At 52.0% G+C, this 15,811-nt stretch overlaps 8 protein-coding genes across 8 annotated transcripts; 5 read left to right on the forward strand and 3 right to left on the reverse strand.

Annotated features, from left to right (window-relative positions):
* Window positions 1–57: 57 nt before the first annotated feature.
* Window positions 58–1,810, forward strand: NCS54_01128200 (Serine/threonine-protein phosphatase; the record flags this gene model as incomplete). Its single annotated transcript, XM_053156562.1, has 7 exons — window positions 58–198; window positions 258–338; window positions 404–839; window positions 892–1,135; window positions 1,185–1,546; window positions 1,593–1,717; window positions 1,772–1,810. 7 exons carry the CDS (start codon window positions 58–60, stop codon window positions 1,808–1,810), a joined length of 1,428 nt encoding a protein of 475 aa, XP_053012537.1.
* Window positions 1,811–1,989: 179 nt separating this feature from the next.
* On the reverse strand, window positions 1,990–2,421 carry NCS54_01128300 (Hypothetical protein; the record flags this gene model as incomplete). The annotated part of the gene is made up of 1 exon (XM_053156563.1): window positions 1,990–2,421. One exon carries the CDS (start codon window positions 2,419–2,421, stop codon window positions 1,990–1,992), a length of 432 nt encoding a protein of 143 aa, XP_053012538.1.
* Window positions 2,422–2,607: 186 nt separating this feature from the next.
* NCS54_01128400 (Transcription elongation factor SPT4) lies at window positions 2,608–3,178 on the forward strand (the record flags this gene model as incomplete). The annotated part of the gene is made up of 3 exons (XM_053156564.1): window positions 2,608–2,769; window positions 2,832–3,085; window positions 3,145–3,178. The coding sequence occupies exons 1-3, from the start codon at window positions 2,686–2,688 to the stop codon at window positions 3,176–3,178; spliced, it is 372 nt and encodes a 123-aa protein (XP_053012539.1). The 5' UTR covers window positions 2,608–2,685.
* Window positions 3,179–3,447: 269 nt separating this feature from the next.
* Window positions 3,448–4,482, reverse strand: NCS54_01128500 (C2H2-type domain-containing protein; the record flags this gene model as incomplete). Its single annotated transcript, XM_053156565.1, has 1 exon — window positions 3,448–4,482. The coding sequence occupies exon 1, from the start codon at window positions 4,462–4,464 to the stop codon at window positions 3,448–3,450; it is 1,017 nt and encodes a 338-aa protein (XP_053012540.1). The 5' UTR covers window positions 4,465–4,482.
* Window positions 4,483–5,256: 774 nt separating this feature from the next.
* Window positions 5,257–6,331, forward strand: NCS54_01128600 (Splicing factor YJU2; the record flags this gene model as incomplete). The annotated part of the gene is made up of 4 exons (XM_053156566.1): window positions 5,257–5,379; window positions 5,464–5,498; window positions 5,571–5,590; window positions 5,643–6,331. Exons 1-4 carry the CDS (start codon window positions 5,269–5,271, stop codon window positions 6,329–6,331), a joined length of 855 nt encoding a protein of 284 aa, XP_053012541.1. The 5' UTR covers window positions 5,257–5,268.
* Window positions 6,332–7,106: 775 nt separating this feature from the next.
* On the reverse strand, window positions 7,107–7,316 carry NCS54_01128700 (Hypothetical protein; the record flags this gene model as incomplete). The annotated part of the gene is made up of 1 exon (XM_053156567.1): window positions 7,107–7,316. One exon carries the CDS (start codon window positions 7,314–7,316, stop codon window positions 7,107–7,109), a length of 210 nt encoding a protein of 69 aa, XP_053012542.1.
* Window positions 7,317–12,754: 5,438 nt separating this feature from the next.
* On the forward strand, window positions 12,755–13,936 carry NCS54_01128800 (Pyr-redox-2 domain-containing protein; the record flags this gene model as incomplete). Its single annotated transcript, XM_053156568.1, has 1 exon — window positions 12,755–13,936. The coding sequence occupies one exon, from the start codon at window positions 12,755–12,757 to the stop codon at window positions 13,934–13,936; it is 1,182 nt and encodes a 393-aa protein (XP_053012543.1).
* Window positions 13,937–14,306: 370 nt separating this feature from the next.
* NCS54_01128900 (Hypothetical protein) lies at window positions 14,307–15,388 on the forward strand (the record flags this gene model as incomplete). Its single annotated transcript, XM_053156569.1, has 3 exons — window positions 14,307–14,412; window positions 14,471–14,877; window positions 14,927–15,388. 3 exons carry the CDS (start codon window positions 14,307–14,309, stop codon window positions 15,386–15,388), a joined length of 975 nt encoding a protein of 324 aa, XP_053012544.1.
* Between the last annotated feature and the right edge of the window lie 423 nt (window positions 15,389–15,811).

Raw genomic sequence — 15,811 nt, forward strand, 5'->3', positions numbered from 1 at the left:
GTTTCCCCTTTGTTTGACGCCTTCTTCTCCGGCGGGCGAGCGATAAATACCGTCGACATGTCGCAAAAGGCTGTCGACCTCAAGAACCAGGGCAACAAGGCCTTTGGCCACGGCGATTACCCCGCCGCAGTTGACCTGTACACCAAGGCCATCGAGCTGAACGACAAGGAGCCGTTGTTCTTCACCAACCGAGCGCAGGTTTGTAGCCGACATATGCGCCTGAATTGTGGCTAACCTCCTCCTTCTCCCGATATTAGGCGCACATCAAGACTGAAGCGTACGGTTACGCCATCGCCGACGCCACCAAGGCCCTCGAGCTCAACCCCAAGCTGGTCAAGGTTTGTCACCCTTGCACGCGAGCGCCCTCGACGAGAAGAAACAGTCTTGTTTCTGACACAACTAGGCCTACTACCGACGAGGTCTAGCCAAGACTGCGATCCTGCGACCTAAGGAAGCCATCGACGACTTCAAGACCTGCGTTAGCCTGGATCCTAACAACAAGGATGCACGACTGAAGTTGGAAGAATGCAAGAAAATTGTTCGACAGTTGGCATTCTTTGCCGCTATTGAGGTCGGCGATGAGCCTTCTGCGGCCGAGGGTCTTGACCTCGACTCTATGGTTGTCGAGCCTGGCTATGACGGCGTGCGACTAGGCGACGAGATGACACAAGAGTTCATTGACGACATGATCGAGCGGTTCAAGACTGGCAAGAAGATCCACCGCAAATACGTCTACCAAATCATCATTGCGGTCAAGAAGCTCGTGTACGACGAGCCCACCATGGTCGAGGTTGAGATCCCTGATGACGTCCAACTGACTGTCTGCGGTGATACCCATGGTAAGACGCCCTAACTTTCACAGCAGCGATGGCTGACTGACTCTGTTTCTAGGCCAATACTTTGACCTCATGGAGCTGTTCCGCCGAAATGGCACACCTAGCGACAAGCACTGGTACCTGTTTAACGGTGACTTTGTGGACCGAGGGTCTTGGTCAACTGAGATTGCTCTGCTCCTCTACGCTTACAAGTGGCTGCGACCTAACCAGTTCTTCCTGAACCGTGGAAACCACGAGACAGACGACATGAACCGAGTCTACGGCTTCGAGGGCGAGTGCAAGGCCAAGTACAACGAGAGGTGAGATTTTGGTGTCATATGTCGTGCCCTCATACTGACTGTGATGTAGGGTCTTTAAGCTGTTCTCTGAGAGTTTCTCTGCTCTGGCGCTGGCTACTCTCATTGGCAAGAAGTACCTGGTCCTCCACGGAGGCTTGTTCTCCGACGACAACATCACACTCGATGACATTCGAAAACTGAACCGACACAACCAGCGACAACCAGGCCAGGCTGGTCTGATGATGGAGATGCTCTGGACGGACCCCCAGGAGGAGAACGGCCGAGGACCCAGCAAGCGCGGTGTCGGCATGCAGTTCGGGCCCGACATCACGAAGAAGTTTTGCGAGAAGAACGGCCTTGAGGCTGTTATCCGAAGTCATGAGGTTCGCATGGATGGTTATGAGGTTCAGCATGATGGCCGCTGTATTACTGGTAAGTGACCTATGTTGCTCTGACTGCTCAGCGGCTAACTTCCTAGTCTTCTCTGCTCCTCGGTACTGCGACTCGACGGAGAACAGGGGTGCTTATATCAACATTGGCCCCGACTATAAGCTCAAGTATGAGCAGTTCGATGCCGTACCGCATCCCGACATTAAGCCCATGGTGAGTGATGATTGATGTCTTGTCCACCAAAGTCCAGCACTAACCCTTCATCAGGCATATGCTCAGAGCTCGCTCATGTCTTCTCTCATGTAAGAGGTGTAGAAAGCCCTTAGAAGTTGGAGTTGGTGTAGGGTTGAAGGCATGGTAGGGTATCGGGCGTCTGGAAACGGTGCATTTGCAGAGTTGGCCGATGGGCGATGTACATGCATACATTTATACCCATTCACATGATAAATGACGATCCAGTTGAATGATGAAGCTCTTGTTTGTCGTCAAGAATTCCACAGCCGGTCTTGCCCGTCGGCTCCCACCATGGCACCGAGCCAGTCGGCGCACTGCCGTACTTGAAGGCTCACCTCAGCTCCATCGTCGCTTGTGCCTCTCCAGGCTGTGATGGCAGCTGAGAAGGAGCCTAGGTCTGGTCGCGGCACACGAACCCATGCGTGACTACCCTCAACCTTGAGGATATCCAGAGAAATGGCTGCTCCCGTAAGCCCGAGTAGTTGGCGGAGCGCTGCTGTGCAGTAGCTCTTTACTTGTAGGTTGTCGAGTGTGACGGCGCCGCTTCTGTCTGAGACGAGCTCGAGGTGAACGTATGAGAAGGGTGGTTCTTTGATGGTGCAGGTGAGGATGTCGTGAGATTTCTCGAGGTCTTTTTGTTGAAAAATGGACTTTTGAGTCCCTTGGCTTGTATTTTGCGTCATCTTTATTCCGGAATTCAACACAAAAAGGCGAATTCTTCTTGTTCGTGATACTTGGTGAGTTGCCTGGATGTAAAGATTGAAGTTTGAGCGACTACCGCACTTGTTGCATAATCCACTTAAATGCATACAACTTTTACAACTTCCGCCTCCGGCCGTCGCGATCAATGCCAACCTACTTCTTTGACAAACAACACTCTCCACGATCAACGCAGCTCTTCTCAGCTCCCAAACGCTCCGAACGAGTCTCGAAGCGGTCTCCGAATCATGACGTCTACGAATTTCGTCTCCCCCGGCCAGCAGCGCTATCTGCGCGCGTGCATGGTCTGCTCCATCGTCATGACCTACAACGTTCGTTTCCCTTCTAAGCAATCATCCATTCCATTCCATGAAGCTGACGCCTTGTTTTCTAGCGATTCCGCGACGAAGGCTGCCCCAACTGCGACGAGTTCCTCCACCTCGCTGGCTCCCAGGACCAGATCGAAAGCTGCACCTCGCAGGTCTTTGAGGGTGTCATCACCCTCGCCAACCCTGCGCGCTCGTGGATAGCAAAGTACCAGCGCCTCGACGGCTACGTTCCTGGCATGTACGCCATCAAGGTGTCGGGCCAGCTTCCCGATGACGTTCGGTCGACTCTCGAGGACGAATATAGAATACAGTACATCCCGTAAGTGATGATCCTTGACGAGTTGGAGAATATTTTGGCTGACAGAACTTGCTTTACAGGCGCGATGGTACAGAGGCCGAGGCGGATGCTTAGAAAGCGTTTTGCGAAGCCCGTCAAAATTGACACTTCACTTTTTATGGCGAATATGGCGTTGGAGGAACAGGAGCAGCAGTGATTCCGTATAAAGATAGGAAAATAGTGCATCATCATTTGATAAGTGTTGTCTTGGTATCTAAGATAGACAGTAAAACCAAACGCCTTGGCATGACTCCGAGTCCCGTCTATGCATGCATTCCTTTGCCGTAAAACGCCGCCCCTCACGATCCTAGCCTGTTCGTATTCAACCAAGACCTTGAAACCTTCTAGTTGTTTCTCTGCTTCTTCCCAGAGCCCATGCCGAAACTGAAGCCTGCCGATTCCCTGGACCGCTTCTTTTCCATCTCTTCCTTCATGATGCGCTCGGCCTCGCTCATCTTCTTTGGCTGATCTATCTTGGCGGGTTTCTTCGAGCCGGACGAGAGGGCGTTCTTCTTGGCCTGGGCAAACACGTTCTTGACTTGAGGTTTGCCACCGAGTTTCATCGAGATGCCTCCGAAGCCGCTGGGCTTTGCAGGTGTCGGCTCAGCCTCCTTGGCCTTGTCCACAGTCGCTTTCGATGTCTCTGACGTTTCTGTTTCGGTCGCGATCGTATCGGGCGCAGGGCTTTCGGTAGAAGTTGCCGCAGGTGCAGCAGGCTTGGGACCAAAGGACAGGGTGATCTTCTCGCCCTCTTGTCGCTTCAGCTCACGAGCCTCGGGGTCCTCCTCCTTGTCTTCGTCTCGGGTTCCGGCAGCCGCTTGCGCGCGCTTAATTTGTTCGCGGATCATGCGCTGCTCGACCTCCTCGTTGCCCTGATCTTGCGCCTCCTTCCGCCGGAGAGCTTCCTGTCGTCGCAGAGACTCGGGGGACTTGTCGATCCAAGAGATGTGCACACCCTTCTCGTTCTCCTCAACCCGGCAGATTCCCTCGCGACCCAAGTGTTTGGCGAATTCTGTCAAGGAGGACCATTTCGTGGCGTTCATATGGATGTGCTCTTTGTTGGCGATATATTCCTGGTAGAAGTGGTTGATGTGAACCTGCTTCTCGCCATGGCCAGTTCGGAGGAGCATTAGGAAGTCGCGCTGAAACTGGTTGCTGTAGTCGTTGATGTATTTCTTCGGATCCTCGCCGACCAGGAGCATTTGTCGAACATGGCTCTCGGACTGAGTATGCATCTTGAAGCCGTTGCTATCGCGGCATTGTTTTTCGCAAATTTGACAGTACCATCGCAACCGCTGAAGCCCCTTGGACTTCATGCGGTTGGCGATGTATTTCGTCGAGCCGACCTCTGCTTTGGGCATTTTGGCGATGTTGATGTTAGTGGAGAAAGTTTGGAGAACAAACGCTAGCGGCGGGCAGATTGACTGGAGAAAAGCATGGCAGTGGGGCAGGGACCCAATCACAATGCCAGGTTTCCTGATTGGCCAAGGAGGTTTGTAATTCAACGGCTTCAACAGACAACTCCATGGAGAACTTGTTGACTTTTTGCTTCTGCGTCTCGCAAATATCCAAACTGTGAATCAAGTATGAGTTGTTTAGCTTCCTGGTTTCCGTCACTCAACATGTTATTGCTGCTGCTTTGGTAGATGAACTTCATGGCGGTCTTCCTGTCAATCCCCCACCTGACAGTCCAGATATTTCTACTCAGCACAAAGACTTTGAAGAGGTAACCAAGGGCAGAAAAAATTGTGATTGAATATAATTCAGCGCCCTCTCTGGCATGAAAAAGATATTATTCTACCAGGCATATCTCTTGTGATAGACAGATAGGGCGGTTGGCATGGCAGCAGGTATACTTTTCAACAGAAGGTACCAATCAACCTAATATTATACCGCAAATTAGTAGTGGCCCTTTCGTAGGTAGGAAATATGGAATGCTTGGGCTTGTTTGCTTAGAAGACTTACTTTTCTCTTCTTAGACAAAGACAGAAACACAGCCTGCCCCCCTTCTAGGGATTGCATTAATACAATAGTGGCAGCAAATCTATACAGTACAATCATCAATTTTCCGCACGGTGTGGGGCATGATTACATACGCATTCGAGCATATCTCAACTGTGATTTTCTCAAAACATCAATCTCAAGCAACAACTCACCTCTCAACCATGTCGGAACGAAAGGTACTTCAAAAATATTATCCGCCGGATTTCGACCCGAATTCTATTTCTCGCCGCCGGGGCGCTAAGGCTTCGGGGCCTCGCGTCCAGACCGTTCGAGTATGTATCTCTGAAATCGCTTCATTTTACTGCACCTTCACTTTCTATCCCTTCATCTACTCTAGATTGCTAACATCTTCCCAGCTTATGGCACCCTGGTCAATGAAATGCACTACTTGGTAAGTTTCACTATGTCGTCTCCCTTCCGATTCTCTCTGCCTTACAAGTACACTCATGCTAACCACATCCAGCGGCGAGTACATCTACAAAGGTTTGAACACTCTTCCTTCATTAAAGAACACAACTAACCAGTTATTGTGAAGGGAGGAAGTTCAATTCTAGGAAAGAAACCCCCGTCGACGAAAAGTACCTTGGAATTCAAGTGTTTTTCTTCTCCATTCGATGTACTCGATGCAGCGCTGAAATCAGGTTCCGAACTGATCCGAAAAACAACGATTATGCCATTGTTTCGGGGGCAGTTCGAAGCATGGAACCTTGGCGCAACCGCGCTACGGAGGCGGAAACCGACGAAGAAAGGCTTAATCGGCTGGAGCGCGAGGAGGCAGAGGCCGCAGGCGAGGAGGAGAAGGATGCCATGGCGGATTTGGAGGCCAAGAACGCGGACGCGCAGCGAGAGATGGCGGCAGCGGACGCGCTGGACGAGATTCGACAACGAAACGCACGCATCAATCGATCAGAAAAAGAGGGTGTAGACTTTGCCGATTCGATCATACGAAGCGAGGACGAGGAGCGGGAGCGACAGGAGAGGGAGGACGCCGAAGCGGCCAAGAGGGCATTTGCTGCGGCGCGAGCGCAGTTGGACACAGTCACCGAAGACGACCCCGCAGAACAGGCAGCAGAGAGCAGCGCAGGACCATCATCAAGCGCGGCTGCGACTGTGGTGGCAAACCCAGAACCAGAGGCAGCAGCCCCATCGTTCAAACGAGTCGTCAAGAAGAAGAAGAATCATTCGGCCCTGCTTGGAATCAAGAAGAAGCCATCGCTGGTTTAAAGGCAGGAAACGGAGTGGGAGGAGTCGGGACACGTCAAGATTCTTCGATAACGGCAGATTGCATTATGGCAAATTACAGCACAGGGAGTTCGGAGTTTGGAACCAAGGCAGCAAGGAAATCTCAATATACCATCTTGGCATCGAGTCGTGCAGTTATGGCGCAGCTGGTCAAGAATTCAGCGAAACACTTGTTTCTCGAGTCAAGACTTGCTGTGTTGGCTTGGAGCGCTTTGGCAGGATTCGCACACATCGCATAATAGCACGCAGCACCAGAATTGAAGAGAAGTTGATTAAAAGAGTCGAATCATCAAGTCGTGTATCATTCGCTAATTGCAGTGGCTAGGAGCTGTTTCCCTTATTCCAATCCACCACTGGATGCTGTGTACCCCCTGTTCTCGCTGTAACCCCATGTCGTGTCCAAAAACAGGACATGATCGTAGCCGAAACGCCTTGCACCGATTGTTTGTTTCTCCCGCTCAAAAAAAGACAATTAAGACAGGCCAATTCACCATTTGAAAATGGCGAGGATTTTGCTTTTGGCTCCTCCGTACGCCGGACAGTATGATTTCACTTGAGAGTGAAGAGAGAGAAGAGAGTCGTGTTCGTTTGTTTGTTTGAGTCCTTTGGTGTCAGACCAGAGGGGCTGGGTTGTTGTTCGCCACCCTTGACGTCGTGTTTGATGTCATTGGGGAAATTCGCCAACTTTGCCGGCCAAGGAAAAATCGATCCGAATTTGTGCGGATGTTTTCCTGTTGGTGATGACGACGCCCGTCATTTATTGATAGTGCGTGGTGCTGGTGCCGTTGGTGATGGTGGACGAGGCAGCGAAACGGGGAGTCGAGCCGTTGGGAGGCGACCGGGCTCCGGAAGCCTCCATCTGACGCTTGGTATGGGCGTGCATGAAGCGCGAGTAGCTGGAGAGGTTCTGGGGAGGAGGAGGAGAGAGAGGCATGGAGACGGTGTAGGCTTCAGATCGAGCGGGCATGATGGCGGTGGTGATGTTTATCGGTGAGTGTATGAGTGTAGAGTTGAGTGATGGTCAAGGCTTGTAGTGGAACTAGCCGTGTAGTCAAGAGATGATGAGGCTGAACTGTTATAGTGGTAGATGCTGATACTGGAATAAAGAAAAAAGTCTATCTACGAGGGGGGAATCCAGAGTCTTATTATACCAGAAGCTGTCCAGCCCAGAATGCCCAAAGGAGCGGAGAGGAAGAGAGCAGCGGGTGGTTTGTGTGTGGATCGGCGGGCTGCAAGCCTCCACCCCCAGGTCCCTTGAAAATCCATCCACTCGAGGATAACGATTGATTCTGCGTAATGGGGTGTGTGGGAGGGGGGAAGGGGAGTGTGTGTGGATGGACCCTTTCTTTCTTGCGTGTCATACCCGTGATGCCATCAACGGACAAGCACGGGAACACACGAGAGAGCTCACGCTGCGGGCAATCAATCAATCCCACAAACCGGAGCTCAACAATCAGTTTCCCGGCGGGGGCAGTCATTCGGTCGACGGCCCAATCCCCTTTTGCCGCACCCTCTGTTGATCGGCGGTGATTGTCGTCTCCTAGCGCAGGTGAATGTCGTAACTAGACGAGTTTTCGATGAGCAGTTGCAGCAGTAAGCTTTTTCAAGGGATCCCCACTCTGCAGGTAGAGACATTGAATCTCTGCGTCCTTGACCCATGCCATATGCATGCATGCGGGCAAGGGAGATGGCTTCTGATTTGCTGCAAGACAACCCCCGGTCGTTCAGGGTCCTTTCTCCCACATTTTTTCCCGTTCTTTCTTGCTTGCTTGCCACTTGCACAGACGACGACGAGGCTACGGCACGAGAGGATGACAGTATGGCCGTTACTGTACTGTACGAGACGAGACGCCACCGAGCAGCCAGAAACAATGCTTTCCGGGATCCTCTGATCAGCCCTGGGAGCAAGTCTTGGCCTCGCCGGCATTGATCTTCCCGAGTGGCACGGAACACAACAAGACGGACGTGGAAAGACCCTGCTGATCCGGGGCCGGCACTGAAGTCATCATCACACCTCACGGGTCTTGCGACTAAACTGCCTATCTGCCTGTCGAGAAGAAGCCGGAAAGAGACGTGCAGGAAAAGATAATCATGGGCTGAGTGGCGTGCATTCTCTGCGTTGACAGGCGGGCACAGAGCAGTTCTAGACCACTGCAGACTCTGAAACTTCAGGTTTCCATTCAGAATTTCCTGTCCATGAGACCCTGCTCGATAATCACGCAGGCACACACACCCGAAAGGGCCAACATTCTCGCTCACCTCCTCCTGGGGCGGGTCACGCGGCTGCTGGGGGTGAGAGCACAACGGTTCATCTGGGTCTGACCCAGTGCGGCACAAAACAGAAATGTTGAACCGAGACATTTTAGCACCGAGGGATCATCGCTGCAAGCCGGAGGACAAGCATCCCGGGATTGGCGTCCGGGTCTAGGGAACAGTCTGTTCCGCTCTCACTTGAGACTGGCGAGAGTACGTACCGTTGAGATCCCCAACAGAGGGCGAGGTTGTCAACATCGAGGGACCCCAAGTGGACCGGCGAGAGTTGGAGTGATTGGACAACTGGTGAAAACAAGAATGAGAGATTATCTCCCCTTGAGGCTCAACTGCGACCGCCATCAAGAAAACGTGGGGAATGCTCGGGAGGGGGTAGCAAAAGTGAGAATCATGGGAGCGGGCTCGGCCGAGGCACCATGGGATTGTCGCCAATTCCCCATGGTCCCGAGCCAAATCCTCGATCTGGAAGGGACCCTGAATTTCCCCATTCCCCTAATTTGCCCAGGGCTCCGGCCTCGAAAAAAAGGCTAATGGTACTGCTTGCATGGTGTTGTGCCTGAGAAGAAGGATTCTTTCACTTTCCACCGAATATTAGATATGACCATCTATCCTAGACACTGGAACCCCAAGGATCTATACACCCCCTGAGTCCATCAACTGTTCTGACGTCGATAGTCACCAAACAACGGGAGTCTCTGCCGCCACCACCAGAGGATGAACTTGTCCATTCTGTCATTGAACAGCACGCTACGAAAACGGATTGACGCGAAAGAGAGAAACGGAGTCGAGAGAGGAAGTGCAATTACGTCGGACCACAACCCCAGTATCAACTCATAATCAGCACCCCCTCGCTCTCTCACTCTCCCAACACAGAACTTCAGTTGCTGAGTGGGTCAATGACGGCATCTTCTGCGGCAGCTCACAGCGCCAGTGAGGTCACTGACCCCCCGCCCACGCCAAAAAAGCCCCTCCCGCTGATGTCACCTCGAGGGTTTCGCTAGGTTCCAGGGAATAAACGGAGCCCAACACGGACCACCAACCATCAATCAACAAACAATTCATTGACTTGAGCCTCCTTTCTTTGCGAGATGCTCCACCGTCATATTTCTCGCCTCATCCACCGTTTCGCCTCTTACGTTACGCTGCCTGCACCTCGAGCGTCATGAGCTTGGACCATAACCCGTCTACAAGGCTAGGCCATCTTCCAACATTCCATCTGCGTCATTGGTCGAGGTACTGTAGCCATCCAGCCTGGCACAGCTTCCTTCGACGTCAGGAGGCATCAAGAGCCTCATCTTTCCAGGTACGCTTGACCCCACTGGGCTTCCAAGGCCACGGTTCGTGAGTGTCGCAAACGGCCTCTTGCTCAATTCGGCTTGCCTCTTACCCAAAGAGAAGCTCACGATCCTCGACCCTGGATGGCATCTTCCTCATCTCAGCCCGTTGAGGCAAGCTACTTACTCAATATGGATACCTTGCCTATCACCCTCGTCGAGTCGCCTCCAGATCATCTGTCCACACACGTGATGACGACACTGGTGGTCAAACTTGGCTTGATTATCCCAAAAGCCTCAATGTCACTCTTGAGCCGAGTCAAGCTGGGTCAATCGTTCTAGACTTGGGCTTGGGCCCATCTTTGCTCAAGGGTTTGAGGGTGTGTCAAGCCTGTCGGCCCCAACCCTCGCCCCTCCCTCTCCTTAACCCAATCCTTGCTCCAATGCTTCTTTTGACGTCGTATGTGAGAAATGACATAGGGACTGGTCAAGAGCTCCCCACCTCTTCGACATCTTCCAGCGTCACCATGACCCGATATCCGACTCTTCTCCAGACTGTCAATACTGATATGATCTCGGAGCATTTACTGATTGTCCCTGAGGAGGCAGAAACGCCGCAGGTGGTGGTGGGTTGCGCTGCGGCGAAATTTTGCATCATACTACAGCGCCTCCGGGGAATATGACGTTGAGCCGTACCACCACCCCAGTGTCCTTTTACCTGGAAAGGCAACGGACTTTCAACCTCGCCTGCCTATGACGATGAATAGCTAGATGGGATGACATTCTGAACTAGAGATTGTCGACTCGGTGTTTTCTCTGACGATGGTTCAAATCCACGTCGAGATGTCATTGCCTTTCAGAGCCACCAGAGCCCAGATGGTTGGACGAGGATAAACTCGTCATTGCACACCCTCGACAGCATGCCTACAGCCACCCGGGGTATTTGTCTTTCGGGACGGACATGGGATCGAGATGATGGGTTAGGCTTGAGAAGCGACAGCCGGTTGATTTCTGATGTCAAGATGTTCAGGCTGCCGTCATTGGGCATCAGAACCGAGAGGTGTTTCCATGAGCTTCTGTAGATTCTGTCGAGAGGCGGCGTCACGAACTACGCAATTTCTCAGATTCGAGTGATTCGAACGACGTATTGCAGCATGGGAAGGTCAAGGGTGCTCCTGACACTGATTGAAATTTGTGGTAGAAAAGTTGCCGATGATGTCGTTGATATTTGGTCTGACGTATCTGACAGGTGAGATACCCTAAACGAGAACACTCCTATCCTTCTGTAAAGTTCGGAAGCGAGTAGTTCATCATAGTACCTACTCAAGAATGAGTAGCTTCGGGTCCATGAGTCAGTTGATGAAATAAGAGAGCCTACAGCACAGCTTGAACGCCTAACTAGGCGAATGCCAGGGGTGCGAGTGTCATGACTGATATTATCCGTGATGACACGTGATGCGTGTTATAGAATTGACTTGTAGTGTTCGACGATGCCAATGGTCAAGGCCAAACACAAGGAGGATTGCATCACGTGTGCTTCAAAAACTCCAGGATATCTCAACTGACTTCGCCGGGGGGTTGACAGTAATAGTGCAGTCTGCCATCAACCGGGATATCATCGCTTGATATCTCGAGATTCTTTGTCATGGTAATGTCCAACTCCCTCTTCATTCGTAGTCATCAGATATAATCCTCTTGTTGGTGTTTCTGTGACATTAAATTAAAGTCTTAACCTTTGAGTGGAGTCGACTCTGGGCCCCCGAATTGGGCAGTCTAATCTCGCTGGCCAAGTCGCTTATTGGTGGTGTGGCGCCTGGGCAAGGGATGGGCTCCTCGGATTGTTGGAGCTTTCCGAATCGCCGGAGTAATTGAACGAGGGAATCGATAGCTGGAGGGTCTAGACCTGACTGATATGGCTTGTCTCTGGAGGTGGTGCTACTGTAGAGCTATTGTTGATCTGCTGCATGTGCCGTTGATCAAAGTTTGGAAGAACTTGGCAATGTTGAATGATGGAGCCGAATACGGGGAGCTTTCTCAAGGAAATGGCATGTCTTGGGTTACATGATAGCTTCGAGGTGCAGCAGCAAACACTGCCTACCTACCGACGCAAGGGAAGCTTATCATTCCGCCCCCAAATCAGATCATGTTCCCAAATACCAGCCAAGAGAAATCTCACGTGTCGCAAGTTGTCAGCTCGCTCACTCGCTTGGAATCTCGCAAACTTACAAATCTACCCGACCCTAATGCCGGCTGTCTTGAAGGGTCCGGCGCTCGGCAGGGCGGGGGGGCGCCAGCGTCAAGAACCGTGATTGGCCCGCGCCGGTGACACCTCCCGCGCGGGACTCGACCCGACGGCCACAGCGCGCGGCTACACGGGGGAATGCCCAAGACATCCATCCGTTTGAAATACAAAGAAGCCTCTCCCACATCGTGGATGTCTAGCCCTAGCAAACTTTGCGATCCCCCCTGTGTGTGAAAAAGTCGCCGGTCGGCGCGCGGCCTGGGGGGGCTTTGTTTAATTTTGCATGATGGATTTGAGAGCCGCTTTGAAAGCAAGCGATGGGTGACAAATGTCCTTTTTGGTGGGTCTTGTTGTCTCTTGTTTGCCATGATGTTTGTGATGTTTTTGTGGTATTTAGAGGCTCCTGGTCCCGAATGAAGCATCTCGTTCACATCCACCTCACTCACCAAGCCAAGCAAACAAGTCCAAGAACTCGAGTATTTTGTCTATATCGAGATTCAATTGAGAACATTAATCTATAATCACATACAATTTAATTGGCACAGGATCTTCGACTTTTCCGACTCCTGCTACATCTCGACGACTTACACCACCAAACCCAACTACACCACCTTCAACATGACTGACAACGTCAAGACCATCGTGGTCCTCGGCGCTGGCCCTGCCGCCCTCCCCATCATCCGCCAGACTATGGTCAACCATGTCATCAAGCGAAAGGACCTCAAGATCGTCGTTGTCTCTCCCAACACCCACTTCCACTGGCCCATCGCCATGCCTCGCGCTGTCGTCCCCGGTCAGCTCGCCGACGAAAAGGTCCTGATCCCTTTCGAGCCCACCTTCAAGGAGTATCCCTCCGACAAGTTTGAGTGGATCCAGGGCAAGGCTGTGTCACTGAACCCTTCGTCCAACATTGTCGGTGTTGAGCTCAATGGCACTGCTGCGGTTCGTGAGGTCAACTACCACACTCTGGTCATCGCTACTGGCTCGAGGACTCGGGATGATATGATCTGGAAGAGCCTGGGAACTACCGAGGAGACCAAGAACAAGCTGCATCAGCTTCAGAACCAGATCAGCAATGCCAAGACAATTGTCGTCGCTGGTGGTGGTATGACCGGTTCTGAGACGGCTGGTGAGCTTGGCTTCGAGTACTCTCAGCACGGCAAGAAGGAGGTCGTCTTCATCTACTCCGAGAACCTTCCCCTCGCGGCCCCTGCCACCGATGCCGTCCGCAAGCAGGCCCAGAAGGAGCTCGAGAAGCTCAAGGTCAAGCTTATCCCCAACACGACCGTCGCAAGTGCAACTCCCACGCCCGGATCCTCCGACATCGTCCTCGAGCTTCGGTCCTCGGACGGCACGACAAAGACCATCACGGCGCAGGCCTACCTCCCCGCCACAGGCATCGTCCCCAACACCGAGTTCGTGCCCAAGGAGCTTCTCGACGGCCGCAACTACATCAAGCAGACCACACGCCTCCAGGTCGAGGGCCACAAGAACATCTTTGTCGTGGGCGACGCTGGGAATCTCGAGGTTCCTAAGCTGATGCACGCCGAGGCGCAGTCCAGGCACATGCTCAAGGCGCTCCCCGCCTACCTCGAGTCGGGCGAGGCTCCCGAGTACGCCGTCAACAAGAAGGAGATCTTTGCTCTGACTCTGGGACGCAGCAGGGCCACGGGCCAGATGGGCACGATGAAGATGTTTAGCTTCTTGATCTGGTTTATGAAGGGACGGTACCTGGGCACTGACTACGCCGGTGGCTGGGCTGCGGGCAAGAGGACCATGTCGGTGACGTTTGAGAAGTGAGAGAGTGCGTTTTTTTGTGTTTATTACACTTGACGGCGTTGTTGGAATATTTATATCCCCCCACATGCTCTGCAGTTTCTTGCTTTGCCTCTAGAATTATTTTCCTTTCTAATAAAAGAGTCTTTAATATGTTGCATGTTCATGGTGTATCACCAAATTGAGTGACATGATGCACACGCCTGGGGAACTCCACAACCCGAGCTGGGACGATATGGGTTAGCGATAACTTAGAAGCCACAATTGAACTATCAGATTGACATACCACTTTGACTTTCGTTCATTGTGGCTGTCTCAAACTTCAACCTGTCTCGGTTATATCAAAGGGCTTGTCTACACCATTCAATCGCGCGACAACTGTCCACCAGCCACCATGAATACCCTCGTCTACAACATGGCCCGGAGTGGGTTTATCACCATGCCCTACCCAGAAAAGGACTGCTCGGGCAGCGTAGTCGTTGTGACAGGTGCCAACAGCGGTAATATCAAGCAACAATCATCATTATCCGATCGATACTAACGTCGACTGCCTATCAGGCCTTGGTCGCGAAGCATCGCGTCACTTTGTACGCCTCGGCGCCGCCAAGGTCATTTTGGGGTGTCGCAACCTCGACAAGGGCGAGGAGGCCAAGAAGGATATTGAAGAGACTACTGGAAAGAGTGGCATCGTCGAAGTCTGGCAGCTTGACATGGCATCATTTGAAAGCGTGCGCGAGTTTGCCGCGCGTGTCGACAAGTTGGATCGCCTGGATATCCTGGTCGACAACGCCAGTCTGCTCATATTCACGCGCGAGATGATCGAGGGTCATGAATCTACGCTGACTGTAAATGTGATTTCGACATTCCTTCTTACGATGCTGGTGCTGCCTATCATGAGGCGCACGGCGACCAAGTTTAACCTGGTCCCCCATATCGTTGTTGTCTCATCTGATGCAGCCACCGCGGTACGTGTTCTCGACAACTCAACATATTCTTTGGCTAACAATTTGAAAGAGCCCTCTTCCCGAGCGTGAGTCAGAGAATATCTTCAAAGCGCTGGATGCAAAGACGGACGTGCTAGAGCGTTACAACGTCTCCAAGATGATGCAGATCATGATCACAGCAAAGCTGGCCGAGGCGGTCGACGCATCAGGCAAAGGCCACATTATCGTCAACTGCCTTCACCCTGGCTTCTGCGGCACGCAACTCTTTAGACGATTCCCGTTCCCGTTCAATTTGATCTTTAAGCTGCTCACTGCTTTGTTTGCGCGGACGGCCGAGATGGGGTCACGAACCCTGCTCGACGCGGCGTTTGCGGGAGACGAGACGCATGGACGGTTCATGTTTGATGTCAAGCTACATGAACCTCCTCGCATCATGCAGGGTGACGAAGGAGAGAAATTGACCCAGAGGGTGTGGGATGAACTGGTGGAGATTCTCGAGGGGATCGTGCCTGGTGTGACAAACAACATCTAGCATAGACCTGGACAAGACTGTCACTCTATGACTGTAGGCATTGGGAAAGTCTGCCCAGAAGACATCCGTCTCATATTGTAGGTGACCTGGACCAAAAAGCTGATTCGGCCCATATCCGTTCTATGAGGGAGTGAGATGATGCTTCAATTGACCGACTATTGACGCCTAAGTCACCACAAACAGTCGATATACGAAAAGGGAGCCATTCAGAAAATTCAGCATTGCAACTCGTATTGCCTCCTCTTTGTTTCGTCATGTTGCCATGTCCGATCTCCTATGATGACCTGTCAGCCGTGGTGTTCTATCTGTCAAAACTAAGGTTGTCCAACTCTACTCAAAGATATTTATTACAATTTATCTAAAATCTATAAGAAAAATTTAAAATAATCTTCTAATCACTTATATAACCTTGGATCTATTTTA

Source organism: Fusarium falciforme, chromosome 9, assembly GCF_026873545.1.
Source record: "Fusarium falciforme chromosome 9, complete sequence".
NCBI lineage: Eukaryota > Fungi > Ascomycota > Sordariomycetes > Hypocreales > Nectriaceae > Fusarium > Fusarium falciforme.